General features: G+C 30.8%; 1 protein-coding gene across 1 annotated transcript in view; it reads left to right on the plus strand.

Moving 5' to 3' along the window:
* The window catches only part of LOC136972154 (ankyrin-2-like), a 286,434-nt gene that overhangs the window by 229,172 nt on the left and 35,495 nt on the right, over positions 1-21,767 (plus strand). Inside the window, 5 exon segments of the mRNA XM_067266710.1 lie at positions 2,112-2,181; positions 16,204-17,064; positions 20,384-20,449; positions 20,541-20,639; positions 21,234-21,461. Coding sequence (XP_067122811.1) covers positions 2,112-2,181; positions 16,204-17,064; positions 20,384-20,449; positions 20,541-20,639; positions 21,234-21,461 — 1,324 coding nt within the window.

Consider the following 21,767-nt stretch of genomic DNA (forward strand, 5'->3'; position numbering starts at 1 on the left):
AAATTACCATGAATCAGTATAAATTATTACATGAATAATAATAGTAATATCAAATGCCTAATTCTGATACAAATGAAAGTTGGCTTTGTCATTGTGATACCATCTTCTCTAAAATATAATGAAAAAAAATGAAACTAAATGATAATAAAAAGTGAATGTTTTAGAAGGATTATAGAATATATGTTGGAAGCACAGCTAATATTTTTATATATTACATATACCTTCATAAATGTGGAGGTGTATGTCATATGTAAAGTGGCCAGATGTTCCAAATTAGAGAGGATAGTCCTGCTTTTTGATACAGTGTCTCAGTTTTAATACTGCCCTGATTTTTTAAGCTGTTTGAAAAAGTCTGGCTTTTGGACTGTTTCGTAATTATATTCAAAATTAGCTAATATTTATTGCATGAATTGTAAGCCAAAGATGAATCACATACAAGTAATAGCATTAAAATTCTAATATTTAATTTATGGAAAAGAGTAGTCTAGTTGACAGTTTATTGTTTACTCTGGAAACATGCCTGTCAGTGAACAGTAAATATATATATCATACAAGTGTGATCAGAGGGTCAGCACCAGACCAGTGATGCCTATGTCAGGACTGACACCACTGTCTTTTAAGGCAGACACAGAAACCTTGTTGACTGTGTTTTCGGTTTTGTGCAAGCGGTTGCATGTGTGAGCGGTCGGATTTGGGAGGTTGGACATCTGAGACAACACAGCCGAAAGAAGTGCACACTACAACTTAATTATAAAGAAATAATGTTCATTTATTCCTGTATCTATTTACACATGATTAGACTTAATACTGAGTTAACAGGTTCCTAGCCAAGAGAGAGAGCTTACATTAACACGCATGATGCTAAATATCTTAATCAGCTGGATTGAAGTCTTGAGGTTGCAAAATGTTCTGATGATGGGGTGGAGATGCTCCTTGATGGTACAGTTCACTATCAAATGTTCATTTCTAGGGCGTCTACAGCAAAGGGTGATTGAAGGGATTGGCAATGGAGCACTCACACGGAAAAGGAGAGGTCGGCAAACTCTCAGAACCCCAACAACCTTCTTGTCTTCGATTCAATCCTTTTATATTGGGGGTCCTCCTCCTTGGGTTTCGATGCCCTTTTTAGCCACGTTACTAATTTTGACCAATGGTGAATGTTAGTAGTTAGTTCCCAGTGACACATTCGATGAGTCCCCTGGGAAAGGAAGTGACTCTGGGGAGAGAGATGCGATCATCCTCCGGTAATTAAATTGAAAATTTTGTTTTCACTAGGATTTGAACTAATTTAATATTCAAAAGACAAAATTTTCCTCTCAAAAATTTTGTTAAGTCCAGCTCTCCCACAAGTACCTCAGTATTGCTGATCAGTTATGAAAGGATGTTGATGGTTTTTGATAATTATCTGAGTTAAAAAATGACAATTTAAAACAAACAAAGCTACACACAAAGCCATAATTAATTGTTCATTATCACTAGCAGTCATTATTTTGTAAACAACATGTAAAATGTTCATTGGTTGTTTGTAACATCTATCATCAATGATGTCAGAACCCTAGGAAAGAAGTGACTGTTTACTAGAATTGATCACATGACTTATTTGATATCATGTTGAAGCACCTGATGCAATGTCAATTTTTTTACATTTTAGAATCTGATTACCTTATTCATATAAAAGATTAGTTGTGCTTAAGATTTGTGCTTTCATTATTTTATTCAAAAAATAAATGGAAAATAGAAATTTTCATGTTGTATTTCTAACAATTTATTACTGAATTTGGATCACAGAAATAAACAGTTACAAAAATAAATTTATATTTTTTATTTAATAGTACAATATTTTTGTGTGTATCACCCCGTGTTTAAAATATAACCCATACTTCCTTTTAAATTATGTGATAGGATTGCAATTTTAAATTGCAATTACAAATTCATGACTATGGAGCAATGGCTGCTACCATAGACATGGAATATATGGTGAGGTAGGTTAAATGAAGGTTTTATTTTTGTTCTATCAATTTTCTGTAAGCTATATGCATGAAAATACAGTAATTTTATTTTGTAAAATTGTCAGTTATAAATTACGTAAAAGTTTATTCAAAATATTATAGGAGGCTGAATCAGCAGCAGAAACTAGTAGTGAATCAGGATCAGTTTGTGAGAAAGACCTTCACACAAAAGGTATGTATCTATAAGTGTGTAAGGATTTTGAATAAGAGATAATTAAACATTGTAAGCATTTAAAAATAAAATTATTTCTAATTTTTAGTACTCTTATTTTTAATATTTTACTTCAATATTAATATCTACATTTGTGTACAAAAAAAAAACTATTACAAATCTCTTACATTGACAACTGAATGTTTATTAAAACATAAACCAAATCACATTTATTCTTTTTGATTATTTCATATTTCATTGTTTTCATTTGATTTTAATGAAATGCTTAAGTACAGCTGAAAGATTTATAACAAAATTGCTTTAAAGTGATATGACTTAATTGCATTGATTAGATTATATGGAAATGTAGAAAAAAATTTTATTTTTTTAATATTAATTACTTATAACTTTGTAATTACATGTGCATAGTTATTAAGTGTAGTTGTGTTAATTATTTGTAATAAATATGAAATATGGTTTATGAATGATGTTGAGGACTATTTGAAATATTTTTAATTATTCATAATAATCCTTCTGTAATCCTTCAATTCTAGCTGCTTATGAGTAACTATTTTTTAACCAAATAACAGAAATTAAGTTTATTATTAATTACAAAAGAAAGCTTCTCTCTAAATATTAGTATTTTTTTAATCCCAATCAACCTATGAATTTTAACATATCCAAAATCTTAGAAGTAGCTTTTCCTTATAACAACACTTTTTAATAAATAAACTCACAAAGACACCAAGAATCAGTAAAAATGAAATATTTTAATGATAAATACTTTTTAAGAAGTGAGTATTATTTTTTCTTCTACTATCTTCCTTATTTTTACATCTGTTTAGTATAGTCGTTATTTATCTCTGCTTTTTTTCACAATATTATCCACAAATAAAGTAATAGAAATTAACATTTGTCATAAGTTTGTTTATCAAAATGTACAATATAATTAACATCTGAAAAGTTTTTCATCCAAAGATCTGAAAAGAAAATATAAACAAATAACTATAAAATTAAAGCCTACATCAATTTTAATTTTAAACTTAATTACCATCTAGCAATATTTTACAGTTGAGTATATTTTTTTTATAATTTTATTAATTATAATTTATTTTCTTGGAATAATTATTGTATTTAAAAATGAAAAAGTTAGTTAAATAAAACTTCAGTTAAAATTTTTATGTAGATGCTTAAAAATAAAAATATAAACTTTTATAAATGATTTTTAATAGTTGATATTTAAAACCATATTTATGATAACAACAGTTTTATTTTAAAAAAAGCAAAATAATTTTTGTAAATTTTATTGGTTCTTTGGAAAGTTCATAGCGATTTTTAAGAAAAATAAAAGAAACTGTTTTAAAACTAAAAATATACTTTTATTCTATTACGTATGCATTATTGTTTTTAATGACGTGTTGCCCTCTATGGGGGAGCTTTATGATACCCTTCATCTTCATAGAACTTTCCGGTTTTTCCCATGAAAAACTGATCCACATGGTTTTTGCAAACTTTCAAAGTATCAAAGTTTTTATCACGAAGGGAATTTTGCAGAGAATGAAACAAATGGTAGTCCAACGGGACAAGGTCATGTGAGTATGGGGGTGGGGTAAAATATCCCAGCCTAGTTCCAATAATTTTTTGGTGTGTTTGTAAAGACATATGCGGTCTGGCATTATCTTGTGAAACACAATGCCTTCAAAAAATACACTTACGTAAAACCAGATAACCGGAGTGGTTAGTATTCGGGTCGCAAATATACACCATCCCCCTCAGAGACCACAGATTTGACAGAGATATGGTCTACATTGGCTCCACCAAACGTACAATGGGGATAAGGATTAAAGAACATAAGGCGGACATAGCACACAAAAGGCTCACAACAGCTCTCTCAACATATGCCACCGATCAAGAAGTCACGGCGAACTTTACCGCAGCTCGCATTATCCTCACCACTAACCACCCGGAACATCTCAAATTATTGGAAGCTATGGAAATATACAGAGCAGGATGTAACACCACGTGCATCAATTTTAAAGACGAGTTGGCCCTTTCAGCAGCGTGGCAGTTACTGCTGGAAGATAATTTTTAAACATTAACATCATCGCCGCTTCGAAGCGCATGCGCGCTACACAGAATGGCGATCGTTTCATTTAAAAAATATGTTGGAACGTTTTCACGTAACGGAATTCGAAACTCGGTTCTTTCAAAAAGGAATATATTCGAATTTATTACTACTAAGCCTGAAGAAGAGCCTAGAAGAGGCTACGAAAACGTTTGCGACCCGAATACTAACCACTCCGGTTATCTGGTTTTACGTAAGTGTATTTTTTGATTGAATCACCGGTGTGTAAGGAAGATTGAGTACACAATGCCTTTTCTATTGGCCAGTTTCGGATGTTTTTCTTTAATCATCTTGTTCAGTTTATCCAATTGGGAACAATACAGCATGGGGAACATATTCCCATATTGGGAAGCAGCTCATAATACAGGATTCCTTTCTAATCCCACCAGACGGTGAGCATGACCTTCTTTGGATGAAGACCAGCCTTTGGTGTTTTTAATGGTGGTTCATTTTTCTTACCTCTTGATCATTTTCGGCTGATGTTGTTATAAACGATCCACTTTTCATCACCTGTCACTAAACGCTTCAGAAAAAGGTCATTTTCATTTCGTCTTTCAAGAGAATCACAAATGGAAATGTGATCCAGTAAGTTCTTTTTCATTAAGTCGTGAGATATCCAAATGTCGTAACAATTCATGTATCCAAGCTTCTGTAGATGTTGAAATACAGTACTGTTTGATGACTTCACTATGTCTGCAATCTCTCGAGTTGTGTATTGAGGGTTTTCATCCAATAATGCTTTGATCTGGTCCTCTTCAATAACAGGAAGTCTTCCTGAGTGGGGAGCATCTTCAAGGCTGAAATTACCTGCTTTAAATTTTGCAAACCACTTTTGAACAGTTGATTCTGCTACAGCACTCCCAACATAAACATTACATATTTTTTTGCTGTTTGTACAGCATTTTTGCTTTTATGATAACAAAAAAGAAACAAGTGTCGATAATGCATGGTGTGAAAATTCGAACCCACCGGAATTTAGCCGGTAATGATACATCCCTTTCCGCGCGAGTAGAAGGAAAAGGGATATGAGTCAAAAGATAGAAAAATTGAATCAGGAGGAACAAGAGTCGAAAAACGCGGGTTGGCGAACCTGAAACTCGTGACCGAGAGAATAAAAGGGCGACGACGGAAAAAAGGGGGGTCGGTTACGTCTAACTCTTAGCCTGTGCGCGTGCGGAAAAAGTCGAGGGGAACCGCCGGAAACCTACGAGATCGTATCGTCTGTGAAGAGCGACCCGGATCCCGAGGTATGACCCGAAGTTTTGTAAACTCTCCCTCCGCGAATCCGAACTCAGGCGACCGACGCTCGCCGTATCTGTAATCGACCAGTTAGCTTTAATAAATCTTTGGCTTATTAAAGCTTTAATAAAGCTTTAATAAATCAAACCGGAACCGAATGGAAACTTCCCACGCAAGGCCTCGAATTAATACAGGCCTCCTTCCGGAACTATCAACGAGAATATCAAGAACTCCTCGCGTTAATCACACTTCGTCCTACTCCACAAAGGAAAAGAGGACTCATAGACTTCGGAGGGAAAGCTCTTAAATTCCTTTTTGGAACAGCCACCTCCGAGGAGGTCGAAACGTTAAATACAGAAGTCGAGACTATAAAACGGCAGACCGAAGGCATCGTTCACCTAGTACAATCCCAAACTACCTTGATACAAGACACGTTAAACATAAGTAAGCAAAACAGACACCAAATTTACGTTCTGTTTAAACGAGTAGAAAGCTTTGGCGAGTTGATCAACCTATACCGTTTCAATCTCGCCTATGAAATTATCTTAAGAAATATTGAATCATCCCTCCAAGAGTTACATTTCCAGCTGTTAGAACTACGCGAAGCGATAGATGTCCTAGAACAGAAGCGATTGAACACCTACCTTGTTCCTCGCGAAGTTCTCCTACGTACTCTCCGAGATATACAAACGAAACTCCCCGACGGCTACGCCATGATCGAACCTATAATACCAGATACGCTCTTCAAGTACTACCAATGGATCACTACCATTGCTGTAGCAGTACCGGGGAAACTACGAATTTTCGCCAAAATACCTTTAATCACTCCTAGTGGATATTTCGACATGTACGAAATTGTACCGTTTCCTACTTACATCTCCACGATAAAAACTTTTATTCAATTCCGTACTGTGTACCCCGTCATTGCGTTATCGATGGATCGACAGTCTTACATGCTGCTACAGCGACATGAGTTAAGCACCTGTACAACTGCCCACTTCGCCATTTGCTCCGTGGATCTTCCCATCCTTAGGGCTCCCCAACAAAGTTGTGAATACGCCCTCTTCAGCGGGATCGAACTACAGGTCAAGGAACTCTGCAAGCGACAAATTATCCATAACTATGCGCCAATTTTTAAGAAATTAGACCAACCCGGAGCGTGGGTCTACTCCACTCCTAAGCCTCTCACTCTAACTATTAGATGCCCTAATAGGTATCAAAAGACCCCTTTTTCCTCTACAACCCAAAAATTAAATAATACTGGAATCATCAGTCTCCCAAATGCTTGCACTGGCTACTTGCCCGGAGTTATCCTTACCTCACATTTCCAAGGCCAATCAACTATATCACTACAGTGGACCCACCAATTGGTCATTCCACCCATCGACCAGATTATCAATCAAACGGAGATGCAACTCCTATTGAACCATTTTAAGAACCCCGCAATGCAGGAAAAACTCTCATCCACGACGGACTATGACATCCAGATGGCTGAACAATCTCTCTCTAACGTCAAATATGATCTCAATCATTTGTTGCGAATGACAGCAAACCCCGAGCCAGCCTCCTATATGCACCCATCCACTATACTTGCTAGTTGCCTTGGTGCTGCCGTAATTCTGATTGGCCTCTTCTATACTTTCCGATCGATTATACGCCGCCGACAACAACTTCCGGCGGGCCGACAACAATCGCAAGATACTCGACCTGAAGAAATCCGTCTTCAAGAAAGAGAAACTAACCCGCTTCCGGGAAGCGACACACCCTTACAGGAAGCACCCCGGAGCGATCCCACCCGCCTTCACCAACGGACCATTGTTCAAACCTATTAACACCGCCATTTTTAGATCCTTTGTTCAACTTCTTCTTTCGAAGTTTTGTCCTTATTATAATCCATTATAATATATCATCTTATATCGCATCTTAACCTATATTATTACTTACTATTAGTCAAATATTATATTACTTATATTTCGTTATATTAATATCGTTCGAATTTTATTTAACCATGTTAACCACCGTTTTGAATTGGACCAACGTGTTAGCTTATCTCATTTAGATTTAAGTTAGAATTTTATTATCTTAGCAACCTGAGGGAGAGTAACCCCAGTTATAACTTTTTGTAATGTGTACCTCGATCCGAGAACAAATCATCTTTTCATTTCAAATACTGTTTTTAATTAACTTTTGTGAGTACCAATAGGACGACATCTTCGCCGCAACGGACTAAGACTATGACGACCCTCCACCAAAATTAATCACCGCTCCGAGCTTCATACCCGACGACACCGCCACACTACAACAAAACGATATCAAGACACCACTCACCGGAATCCTCCAGCCCTCAAGTTCCTGTTTAACTTCGACATCTGTGCCAGACATAGAACTATTACCAACACAACCGAACTACCAGTAGATACACTACTTGTTGCTGTAGCCCGAGGCGAACCCAAAGTTTTCACATAACGCGCGAGAACAACGAACACTCAAGACCTTGAACTTTACTCTCGTGCCCAAGTGACGAAAGAAAACTACGTCTGCACCACGTGCCAGCCAGGAAGCAACCCTACTTCCGGGAACACCGTTGTTATTTACCCACTCACCGTGGTCGGTTTAGCATAACAGCTTATTGTAACGCGCGCCGATTAATCCTTGATTGTCGCGTAATCATTAAATTATCAATGTCGCCAAGTAAATCGTGGAAAATTTTTTTCACCATGTCAATCATTGTCGCGACTGAGTAGCATCGTCCGCTTCTTGATTCGTCGGTCTTTCCGGATGTCTCCCGTGACTCTTGGATCCTTTTATCTTCCGTTTCACGGGTTTGGAAGGTGAACAAAAGGACGTCTCCCGTCGAGAAGAGGCAGCCACTTAAATTAGTTCGTGAGCCTCCTATCCGTTTTACTCCGGATATTCTCGCGGATATTGTTCTAACATTATTTGTCGATGAGGTTCAGGGTTCAACCTGTTAAAAAAATCGAACCTGCCTTCAGGGACAGCTTCGATTTTAGAAAGCCCAAGGTGGTGTGAAAATTCGAACCCACCGGAATTTAGCCGGTAATGATACATCCCTTTCCGCGCGAGTAGAAGGAAAAGGGATATGAGTCAAAAGATAGAAAAATTGAATCAGGAGGAACAAGAGTCGAAAAACGCGGGTTGGCGAACCTGAAACTCGTGACCGAGAGAATAAAAGGGCGACGACGGAAAAAAGGGGGGTCGGTTACGTCTAACTCTTAGCCTGTGCGCGTGCGGAAAAAGTCGAGGGGAACCGCCGGAAACCTACGAGATCGTATCGTCTGTGAAGAGCGACCCGGATCCCGAGGTATGACCCGAAGTTTTGTAAACTCTCCCTCCGCGAATCCGAACTCAGGCGACCGACGCTCGCCGTATCTGTAATCGACCAGTTAGCTTTAATAAATCTTTGTTATTGTTTTATCCGTTGTAATGTCCTTTATTCGAATGTCATCATCCGCCGCTCTACCGTCGAACCCATGCACTTCCTCCACTCGCATCCACTCGCGTAACGCGTAACTCCTCCGAACCGCCATCTTGACGTGGGCAGGTCTCACGGACCTGTTAGCCGACAAAAAGGGGGAACGAGAAATCGGCCACCTCCCGGCACCCACAATGTTGTTTGCATTCATTTTTGCAATGAGACTAAGTAAACGATATTTGAGTAATCTTAATGGTTTTTTGTAATGGATACGTCTCAAGGTCATTTATTGTAATATTCATTGATTTGTACAATTCTAATCATTTTCGCATCAATCAGTGTCGTAACTGTCAGCTATCAAAAATCGCTACGAACTTTCTGAACAACCCAATATTAGGATTTTATTTTAAAAATGCAGAAATAACTATTATCTTTCATAAAATTACATTATATATAAATCTATCAAATATCATATAGCTGTCAAAATCTAAAATGTTTTTTTCTTATGGTTGTTTTACTAATGTAAAACATGCAGTTAACCTTTTATATAAAAGGAATTATAAAAATTTTACTTCTACTAATATCATTCACAATATTTATCCATTCTAATTTGCATAATAAAAGTCAACTTATAGTTATGATTGTCTTTAGTGTGATGGTCTCCCGATAGTTAATATTTATTATCTACAAATTTTTGTCTGAAATGATTATGATTATTCTTTGCTCGTGATCTTTTTATCCACCAATTTTTGTTAAATTTTATAATGCAGTTTTCTTGCAATCTTGAATGTGTAGCTGTCCTACTTATTAAAGTTTTAAATATTGTTAAATTTCTAACTTGTTAGATTGTAGTACCCTTACGTAAAAATATTGTTCTTAGGATAAATTTAGTAAGTAGAAGGAACAGGAAATATCAACGATATTGAATAGTGATGAGAAATATTGTTTGTTTGTAAGGAAACAATAATTATTTTAGAATATAAAAATCTCTACTTGTTAATAATGATTATTAAATATTTCTATATGAAACTTAAATGAAATCTGAAAACATTTTTATTCAATAGACTAACTTTTTATAAAATATTTATTAATACATGAACTTAAGACATTGAAATTCCATTGGTTGAATGCTCTCTAAATTAGTATTAGATCATGTTTAATACTTTCCATATTATCTCAGCAATTAAGCCACTTAAAGTTATTATATTTATAAATTGTAAACTTTATAATTTCCAAATATCTGAAATAATTTCTGAAAATGAAAATTACTTCAGTTATAAAATATACAGGCAATGTTATTTTTATATCATGATACAATCTTTTGAAAAAATGTTACAAAGTTTAATACATTTTTGTAATTTTTTTATTAAGTAAAGCTGAAAATGAACTTTAGTTACATTTATATAATATAAAATCAGCTAAATATAAGTGCAAAAATTTAAGTCATTTCTATATATTGAAACAATAAATGAAAAACTCTATAAATAAATAAATCAGATAACTTTATTTCAAGTAGTCAACACTTGTAGTTGTAATAAAAGTAATAAAATAAACATCTTTTTGTCAGCTTTGCACTGCACATGATTAATGAACTTTTACTATATATAATCTGTCACCTGAATCTGAAAATCAGAATTTGTTTTTGACAAATAGTGTGCTAAAGAACATGGAAGAAATCAAGCCAAAGGTAGTGAGCACAGCCATCAAATTGCTACATATTGAAAAGTTGATCATGGATTGAGAGAAATGATTATATTCATTTTGTACAGCATCTTATTTGTGTTGGGTTAGATGCTTTCATTAGTATTTCCAGGTCCTAATATGTGTTTACAATACAATTTGCAAACAAGTTGGTGGCAAAAAGGCATCAACAACCTTATTCCAGCAGCTTATACAATTCCATCAATATCATCTTACAAATAGGAGAACTTCAAAACTTTTATGCAGTGTAATTCAGCAAAGTATACATAATGTACTATACAGTACATTGTATTGTGCCAAATGAGTATTGCTTCATTAGAGCTAACACATGTTTGTAAGTTTAATAAATTGTGTGGCTGGTGTATATTTTTTTCCACAGGCTAATGCAAGGAAAGTGTACCTAGAAATAAGTTTTTCAAACTCAGAACAAGTGTGTAGCTTTTGTGAATCATATCTATACAGTACACATCTGAAAAATAAATATTACAGTATAATATAACATACAGTATTGAATTTAAAAATAGTTCTGGATTAAAAAGGTTTTTGTTTTTCATTTTAACATATATATTCAGTCAATAATACATATATTGATATCATATATACATGAATCAATGTAGATTTTGTACAATAAGATGTTCATTAACGTTTTTGAAGGTTTTTCAATTACCCTTAACACAATGTAGTCATGCATTGTTCAGTATCATTTTCAGATTAATTAAAGAGAATGTATAAGCAAATCAGAAGCATACAGCAGTATGTACTTGTACAAAATGTACAGCAAAGTCTCAATATTAAGACTGTATATACCATATCAAATTTTGCAAAAATATGTGATAATTTGGCATTTTTGATAATTCAACACCATTCTGGCTCTGTAAGTGTTGGATTAATAAACTTTTACTGTATCATATATATTTTGCTTTAAGAAGAAAACATATCTTTTATTAAAATTGTTAGCTATTTGCAATGAAAAGTTGTCTGATTTATTTGTTTATGAACATGATGTCAAGTTTTGTGAATTTTTTATGGAACTTTCTATAATCTATAATAATGGATATTAGAAGTTTAAAGAATCGATTAATTCTGATAAATATTGTCAAAAAATTATTAATAAAGCTTAGTTCCTTTTAGGTATAATAATCAACAGATATTCTTGAAATTGTTTCATTTGTATATTTTTTAAGTTAATGGCCTATAGATTATCTAACATATTCAATATTTAGGGTACGACTATGCAGACGCGAGCGAGCGAATTTTCCGAGCGAGTGAAAATATGTGGCAAGAAGAGGCGAGACGCAATAAATATCAAAACCTGTCAGATATGTGCAAGAACCAGAAATTTGCTCTCACCAGCGTTATTTCTCGCTTTTCGCTTGTGCATGGTTTTCCTTTGCAAAAACTAAATCGCTCGCAACCTCTCACTCGCTCTAAATTCGCGTCTGCATAGTCGCACCCTTAAAGATGATAATTTGGGGATTAAAGTTTTTGTAAGTTTATTAAAAGTTTAAAAGTTTTTAAATCAAATTTTGGCATTTATTTTGATTTAATTAGCAAATTTTTTTTAAAAGATAAAATCATTTTGTTAATGATATTGACACATGAACACAAATAAACAAACACATACAATAACACAAAAATCATTTATTATTTAAGAAGTAGTGATAACTATATAAAATATAAATTAATTGAATTAATAGTAATATATTTTACAGGTATCTCAAGTCAAAAGTCAGAATAAATTTTTAATAGTGTTAATAAGTAATTAAGTTCTTATGCAATTTAAAATTGCAATGAGGATATGGTTGGTTGTGTTTATATAAAATGAAAACAATAATTTTTCTCCATAAAACAAGTTTTACAGTCAAAAGTTATACTGACAAAAATAGTCAGTCAATGTCCATATTTGTGATAATTTTCAAATTCTGAGCTAAAAATCACACATCAAAAATAAAAATTAGATATTAATAAATATATACAAATACTGATCTCTATTGGCTCAAAACTTCTAGAAACTATACAACATTATAATGCAAAATACCTGAATTTAAGTAAAAAAGGATTGTTTTGTAGCATTATAAGAATAGAAATATACATTTTAAAAAAGTACATAAAATGAGCAATTATTTATTGTGACATCATTGCAATGCCAGGCTGCAATTTTTAATCATATTTTTTTAATTTACTTGATTTAAAATATATGTTCTCCACCTCAGTAGTGTCTTTCCCCTGAACATAATACTTTTCCTGTTGGCAACCATCATGCCATCATCTATCTAACTCCTTACAGGGGAAAATTTTTTAATTAAAATAACATGACTTTTGGTTTGCACTGGAAGTTCATATATAATTAATCAGGACCTCCTGCTCCTAAGCTTTCCATATCTGGTTTTGAATTTCATCTATCTAAGTGCATTCTCAAGATTAAGGAAAGACAAATGGAAGTATGGACGACAGTGGAAATTTATAAGTACAATTTTTTTTCAAATTGAAGCCCAATGATTATTTACTGATTACTCTGATTATTGAAAAATCTGTAGTTAATGCTATGTTAACCTGGAATGGGAGGAATAATATATACCAGGGCTGTCCAACTGGCGGCCCGCGGGCCGTATACGGCCCGCCAAATTATTTTTACGGCCCGCGAGTACATTTTACTATGAATAAATTTATGTTACTAAATTATTATTATTAATATTAAAATTATTTTACTATGTGAAAATTAGGGCCACAATGTTCTCATTAATATATTACGAATATTTTAAAGTTTTCTTTTTAGTATAAATAAAATATTTTTTTAATTAACATAAACTGACTTTTCATTTATCAACCTTCTCAGCCCCGAAATGTTTGGTGAAGAAAATATGGCCCATGGGCTATGATAAGTTGGACAGCGCTGATATATACATATGAGCATTGGGATTTCTTTGGGACTACTGATATTACTATTTTATATTACTATTTACTGTTTTGGAGTGACCAGTCCACACTTAAATTCCATCAAGAGCTTGTGGGGCATCTTTGTAAACCCAGTATATTATATTACAACCAGAATGGAGCATTTTACCAATTTGAAAATGTTTTACAGTTTTAACTGTAAAACATTTTAAAAGAGTGAATTAGCAAAGATATTTTTTAAAAGCTGATTGAATCAATTCATAATAGCATTTACAATTTCATTAAAAATGATGGAAAAGCAATAAACTGTTAAATTACTTTTCATTAATAAGTTTTAGTATTTTTTTTTTTAAAGTTTTGAGCTAATAGCAAGGTTGAGGCCAAAGTTTTCAACGCGAAAACATGTACGTCATACGTTTAGCCCCACTTTCCTGTAAGCCTAGAAGTTTGTCGATGGCCTTTGGAATGTCGAGCATGATTTCTCTGACTTTCCAAATGCCATTGCCAAACTTCTAGGCTTACAGGAAAGTGGCACCGAATGTCCGACGTACACATTTTCGCATTGAAAACTTCGGCCTCAACCTTGCTAATGTTTGTCATTACATTCATTTTTTGTATTTAATTATATAAAAATAAATAGTTTTGTTTCTTGACTGTCCATACTTACTTACATTTTAATATTGTTTATCATATTAACATTTGATAAACACCTGATACTTGATTTAAGTAAAAATAAGAAATAATGCCTGTCCCTAAAGTTTGAGCTTTACTGTATTCTTGAAATGATGTCATCAGCCTGATTGAAGAAAAGCCATCTTTTACTCAAAAATCTTGTTGAATGATGGTCTAACACATTGTTTTTATTGAGAGATGCAATTCCACTCTTTGGAACTTTTGGAACTCCCTGATTTCAAGTTTTCATATGCATGGTTCAGAGTTTAAGATTCATTTAGTAGTCTAGTAAATTAATCTTTCCTTATAGATTCCCTTATGTTTTATCTATGGAAGGTAAAATAGCTGTCTTCCCTTCAGTCAGCTATCTCTGCATTTATTATTATTTTTAATGGACTGATAATAGCCAAGTCCAGAGGCTGATACAAACGTTTGCTGTTCAGAGGCAGCAATATGAATTGAATGTTAATACTGATTGCACTGTTTTAAAATATTGATAGGAAAATATGTTTATGGAATTGCGAAATTGTATATGCTTTTTAACAATAAAGATAATCATACTAAATCATAATAAGCATATATTTTATACTAAGAATAAATTTATTTTTCAATGCTTGTTACATATGGTTTTATTTTGTACAGAACTTAAATTTTTCATTTTTAGTCTACAAAAACTTTATGAACAGATTATATACGTAAATCTTGAAAAATAAATAATAAATAAATATTTGAATAGTAGTAAAATTAATTATTTTCCTTTACAGTTTGTCAATAACTAATGCATTTTTAATAGCTTCCAGAACAACAACAAAATCCATTGTCTGACTAGTTTGAAATTTTTTTTAATTAAACCAATATATCTTTTAGTTTTTGAAGTTTTCTGGAATAAGCAAAATTATATTAAATAATTTTCTAAAGAAAAACTACTATTTTTATATTTTAAAAGTTTTTAATAATATTTCAGTATAAATGAATATACTATTTTTTCAATTTAAAACTATTTATTCTGACTTTTGGCATATTACATATCTTATTTAATATTTACAAAATGTAATCAGCTAAATTCAAGAAGTCCTGTTTTATACAAAATAATCTTTTAGAAGTAAGACTTCTTGAAGTAAAGCTAGCTGATAACAGTTTGCGAGAATTAGATTAAGGAGTCATTCTAAAATTAAGGATTATATTTACATATATATATATATATAATTTTATTGTATTTAATTTTTTTAACTTTTTTCATCCATTTTATTTAGCTCCTGCTTATTTAATTTTGTTTGCTTTTAATAAACACTAATTATTCAAAACTTAAAATGCTTATATAGAATTACTTTAATTTACATAAATGCTAATAATTCTAACATAAAATTCATATACCCAGTTTTTGATATTAATATTTATTCATTTATAAATGCATATTAATTTGATTACTAATTTAGAAAATAATAATAATTTTGAAGAAGTGATTATTGAAAATATAATTTAACCATTTACAAATTATCACAAATACATATTTTTTGAAAATTGTGTTAGGAGTTAAGTATTTGGTTTTTAATTTAAGTAATAACGTAAAAATAAACTTCCCAATAAATATGGATCTATAATTTCTGAAATAATTTATTCAATATATCACTGAAGAAAAGGAAATTGCATCATTCAGTATACAATTTATTTGAATTATGCTTTATGTATTTTTTTTTCTTTCTTACTTGCAAATTAAGTTACACATTTGCTTTTTGTTAACCAAAATTATTTTCTAGTTGGAATTAAATTTTTTTGCTAAGCTATTGAATATTTAATTCTGTCATGCTTCCTATTATTCAGTGGTAAGTTATTTGATATGGCATGCCTTAGAAAGAAAAGTTATGTTTCTCCAAAAATAGCTTTATTCTGTTGCTTGTGCTTCATGGCATATTACATTTCCACATCATTATCAAATCATATTAATCTGAGTGAATAAATGTATGAATTATTCACACAGAAGGAAAGAAACTTCCATCACCAATTGAAGTTATAAAACAAGACAGTTTGATTGAAGACGTGGCAAAAAAAGATAAAGAACAGCCTGAAGTTATTGTAGATTCAAGTAAATCATTAACTGAAACAGTTTCTAAAGAAGTTGAAATTACTAAAATCTCAGAAATAACTTCCAAGGAAGTATCTGAGAAAACTCCAGAAGAAATATCTATCAAAGTTTCTGAAGATGTAGCTAAAACTGTTGAAGAACCTGAAGAAATTTCAAGTGAAATTTCTGAAGAAGTACTGGAGAAAATCTGCAGAGAAGTTCCAGAGAAGGCTTCTGATGAAATTTTTGAAAAAGTGAAGAAAATTTCTGAGAGATCTTATGAAGAAGGACCTCCATTATTGTCTTCAGAAAAAATTCCTGAAGATCTTTCTAAAAAAATATCAAATGAAATTTCAGAAGAATTATTTGAAAAAATTAGCAGAGGAATTCCTGAAAAAGATGCAGAAGAAAGTGTTAAAAAACCAGTAGTTTTTGAAAAAATGTCACGTAGTTCAATTTCCAAGGATATTAGTGAAGAAGCTGAGGAAGAAATTCAAGAAGAGGTATTTAAAAAAGTTATCAAAGATGAACCCGAAAAAGTATCAGAAGACGTTTTTAAAAAGCTATCTGATGATAATTTAAGTGATAAATTATCTGATCATTCAGGCTCACAAATCATTATTAAAGATGAAAAGGATGTTCAAGATAAAACGTCACCAGAACGCATGAAGGAAGAAACTGTTACCAAATTAGTTATTACTAAAACAGATGGAGAGTTTTTAGAAGATTTGCAACAAGCATTTCAAGATATAAATGTTTCGCAATCATCTGATGAAGGTATTTTTTTTAATTTGCAAGGAATTTTCTGAGTTTAACATAAATATGTAATATATGAAGAAACCATATAATGATTATAAATTACAAAAATAAAAATTTTAAGTAAATTTGATAGTCCAACAAATAATTTTATGTTTGGAATATCAAATTTATAATAGTTAACACATTATTTGCTATTAAATATTATATTAACTTGAACAGCAGGAAAATGAAATTTAAAATTTATTTTTAATCTTTATAAATTAAAAAATGGAAGAAAATCTATTTAAATGGATTAGTTGAATAAAAATGCAAAAATCTTTGCTTATATATTTTTTCATATATTGAAAAATATGAGAGTAGAATATAATAAAAAATATATATATATTTGTTTTATACTTCTCTAAATTTATATTTGGAATGAATTAAATTATCAGCTAGTGATGCCTGTTGTATTATTCGTTTGAATTTATTATAATGACCTATACAAGAATTAAGGATCAACAATTTTTTTTATCTAATGGCATTATGATGATGTGTTCACTAAGACAATTTTATTTTGTATTTAAATATAGTATTAATTTTAAAAGCCTTATATTTTTAATGTCAGATTATATTACATTACATTGAACAAAATTATAAATATAAAAATTTAAATAACTCATCTCTTTTTGAATTTTCTAAAATTTAAATTATAAAATAAAATAATACTTATGTATCCATCATCAAAATTATTAATCGTAGAGAATTTATCTTATAAAAGAAATTTTATTACAAACTGAAAATAAATAGTTCATTTAAATATATGTTGACTTTTTTATATATTTAATATAAATTTATATATCAGATAATGCAATTTTTATCTAAAATAAAAATAATAATAGTAATTTTTTTTTATTTTAGAAATTGTTAATTTTATTTAGGTGGAATATTTTTGAATCTCATAATTTCCGAATGAAATAAATGAAAATAACGTACTACTCAGTTCTATAATCGCTGCATTAATTTAATATACTGACTTTTTTCACAAAAGAATTTGTTGTTGTTTCTTAATAAACTTAAAATATTATATAAAAATAACAAAATTATTTCAAAATGCTAAAATTATTGTACATTAATATAAATTCTTACAATTTTGCAAGAAATTAATAACTTATAATTTTTATTATTTTAATTAATTATTATTTTTAAATAATATACCATAATTTTGTGTAGATGATGATGATGTATAACTTGCAGTGGCATGTACCCTGCAAAAAAAATTTAAAACAGAAAGAAAACCATTTTAAACATGAGCCCCTGTATACGCCACACTTCTAAACACTTCAATTAGTTTCAATTAAAATGGCTGATATTTTACCTATTAAAAATACACGGAATAACCTAAATGTTTACAAATAACACATATTTTTCATACTTCCAGCAATGCAAAATTATTATCAGAAATGTTTTCAGCCTCTTTCAGGGACTGGCTTTAGGTTATAAGGATTGCCTATCAAACGTTGACTAAGACTTGTTAAATTTCTGGGAGTATGAGAAAGGTATGTTACTTATACATAACTGGTTCCAACTTCCATAAAATGATGATAAGAAACTAAATATGTCTTCACATCTCTGCCATGTCCACTGACCAGGAACAAACAGTCTTCCTGTACAGAATGACCTTTATTAGAGGTTACACCACTACAAAAATATTTAACTGTTTTAGTTACATCTAGAATGAACTGCTCAGTTTATTGTGATTATATAATTATTGTAACGTAATTATAAATTAGTGATAGGAAAAATAAAATATACCCCGTCGCAAAAAATTTGATGCACCTTATACCCATTTTGAAATATTAATCAAATTCTTCATGTGGAATGGTAATGAAAAAATAAAAAATTAATTATACCACAATCCAAAGATACATCATTAAAAACATTATCATCATAAATGTTATAAATCAAAAAATGGTATACAGTCTGGTAATTAATGCAAACTGACCAATGTCAGAGATGGCTTTACGACTTAATAATATGTAACATTTGTGCAGTTGTGACGAAAATGTTCGTTAATGATCTATTCCTGTGCTATGATGTAATGAAACTTTTATTTTTTTACTAGTGTTCCATATGCAGAATTTGATTAATATTGTATGCCAGCTTTGAGGTGTGGTAATTTATTTAATTAACAGATTGTATTTGAGATGGACCTGTCCAAACTTCATTGTGTTAAAAATACAAATAGGTTTTTTTGTTCTTGTGCTTTATTTTTGTTTTATTTATTAAATACATTAATATTATTTAAATTCTAATAATAATCTGTAATAAACTTGATGTTTGAAAAGCCACCTGAAATCAAGATGGTTCAGAGTAGTAGCATTATCTGTGTAATGCTTGGCAGGAATGATTTGCCTCACCAGGTGTAGTGAATAAGTGGTAAATAAAGGAATTTCCATTAATATCATTGTTTATTTTGCTAAGAAAGTTGCACACAGACTATATCTAATGATGTGCGTTCAAGAATTGATCACTTGGCTCCCATTTACTGTAACAAATTAACATGTACCAAAATTGACAATTTGCTTCTAAATAGTGCTCTGGGTGTTATTATGCAGAGAAGGAAGAATTACTGGGAAATCTTCAGTTTTCAAGATGCAAATTTAAGTAAAAATGTCTGATAAAATCAATTAAAATTTCTGGTGTAGAGAAAATGAACACAAGAGAACTAAAGAAACAGACTTATATGCCTTTATCTTTGGGGTTTTGGAATAATTATGATGGCAAATGAACATGTTTGCAGTGCACAAAGGATTTGCACATCTTCTAAAGATGCTCTTGTTAAACTTAAACAAATAGAAAACTGTTTAATGATTTCATAATTGCAAGTTAAAACAGATAATCTGTATTATTGCATAACACACTCCCATTTTTAAATTGACTTTTAAACACATTTATGAGTCATCTGCACAAAATTATGGTACTCTTTTTTAAATATAATTTAACTTTTTTTTTTTAAATATAATTTATGACAATTCAAATCTGTTTTATATTTATTTTATAATAGGAGATATTAGAGAACATAAAATGTAATAATAAAATTTAAATTATACAATGCAGTGAGAATTAAATGCTTAGTTTTATCAGTTATTTATTTAGTAATAAATGTGTTAATTATCTTGATTTTATAGTTTAATGTTAGTATTGAAATTCTTTCAATTATACTGAAAAGTTATAATAAATAATACTTTAAAATTAATTCATAATTAAAATAATTATCTTATATAATTTTTTAATAATATGTAAGAAACAATATTCTATAGAATACAATTTAGACCAAGATTATCATTATGAATAGGTCAAGTGCTAAGTATTAAAGAAACCAAAACACCACCACCATCACCTGCAGAAAGGAATGCAAAAGGTACTAAATTATCAGATAAAGTAGCAATAATAATGTCTTTGAATTTTTTAAATTCATAAGAATATTATTTATATTCATGTAACTTTTTTAGGAGAACAGGAAACATCTGTTCATGAAAAAAAAGAGGTGTTAGAAGATGGGACAATAAAACATGTTGTTACAACAGTTACTAAAACCACAGTTGTGCAAGGTTTGTTGAAATTTTTAAGTTATCTTGCAAAAAGGATTTATTGACAAAATTATTTTGTAATATTTCATAATGAAAATGTATTTGCAACAAAAATCGGTACAGTAGTTTTGGGATTATCTGGTCTGATCAATATTGTCATAAAGTTTTTTATATATACAGTACAGTATTATTAAATAATTATAATGTGTAAAAATGTGATTGCAAATATTTTCATAAAACATATGGTTATTTTGCATTTACCTGCAATTACCTTATGTAAAACACCTGCAAAACTGCAGGTGTTTTACTGGCTTACTTTTGTTGAAAATTTTGTATTAAAAATATTAAAATATTATTAAATATACCATAAGAATTAGAGCTGAAAAAGAAATCACATACGTGACACACTGGCTTGAGTACAGGAATTATCTTATCTTCGATCACCATGTTACTTGGTTCAGTCATCTGCCACATTAATCCAGATAATCACAAGTCTGCTGTAATTTAAATAATTTAAATGTTTGAATTATTTGATTTTTCCATAATTTCTATTACAAAAAATTTCTATCATATTTAAAATTTATCATAATTTAACTTTGGTCTTTAATAATATAGATGGAGAAGAACTTCAATTAGATAGAGATCAAATTGCAAAATTAGTTGAATCGGAAACGTGGCCATCGGGTGAAATGGACACTAGCCAAGTTTCTGTTTCGAGTTTGCCAGAAGATGAAAAATCTGAACCTACTACAGCAACAATGTCTAGCGGTACTACAGCTGAACAAGATATTTCATCTGCAGATGGAGACAAACCTCAAATAGAAACTCGTGTTGAAGAAAAAGGTAGATAAAATGCTTAACTTTATTATGAAAATATATTAAATGATTGATTTACATTTATAAAATTAAAAAAACAAAATGTGATACAAAAGTTTATTTCAAGAAAAAATACTATAATTTAATTAACATTTTGCTATACAAAGCATTCATTTCAATCAATAAATATAACAGTCCTTTGTAAATAATATGTTATGCACACTAAACCAATTAGTAAAGAAGCCATTCAGTATTTACTTAGAGTTTTGGAGTTTATCCTGTTTGTGTTGGTGAGTTCAGATTGATTTCTTTTTGAAATTTATGTTTAATATT

The sequence above is a fragment of the Centruroides vittatus genome, unplaced genomic scaffold, assembly GCF_030686945.1.
Source record: "Centruroides vittatus isolate TY-2023 unplaced genomic scaffold, ASM3068694v2 contig_2818, whole genome shotgun sequence".
Classification (NCBI taxonomy): domain Eukaryota; kingdom Metazoa; phylum Arthropoda; class Arachnida; order Scorpiones; family Buthidae; genus Centruroides; species Centruroides vittatus.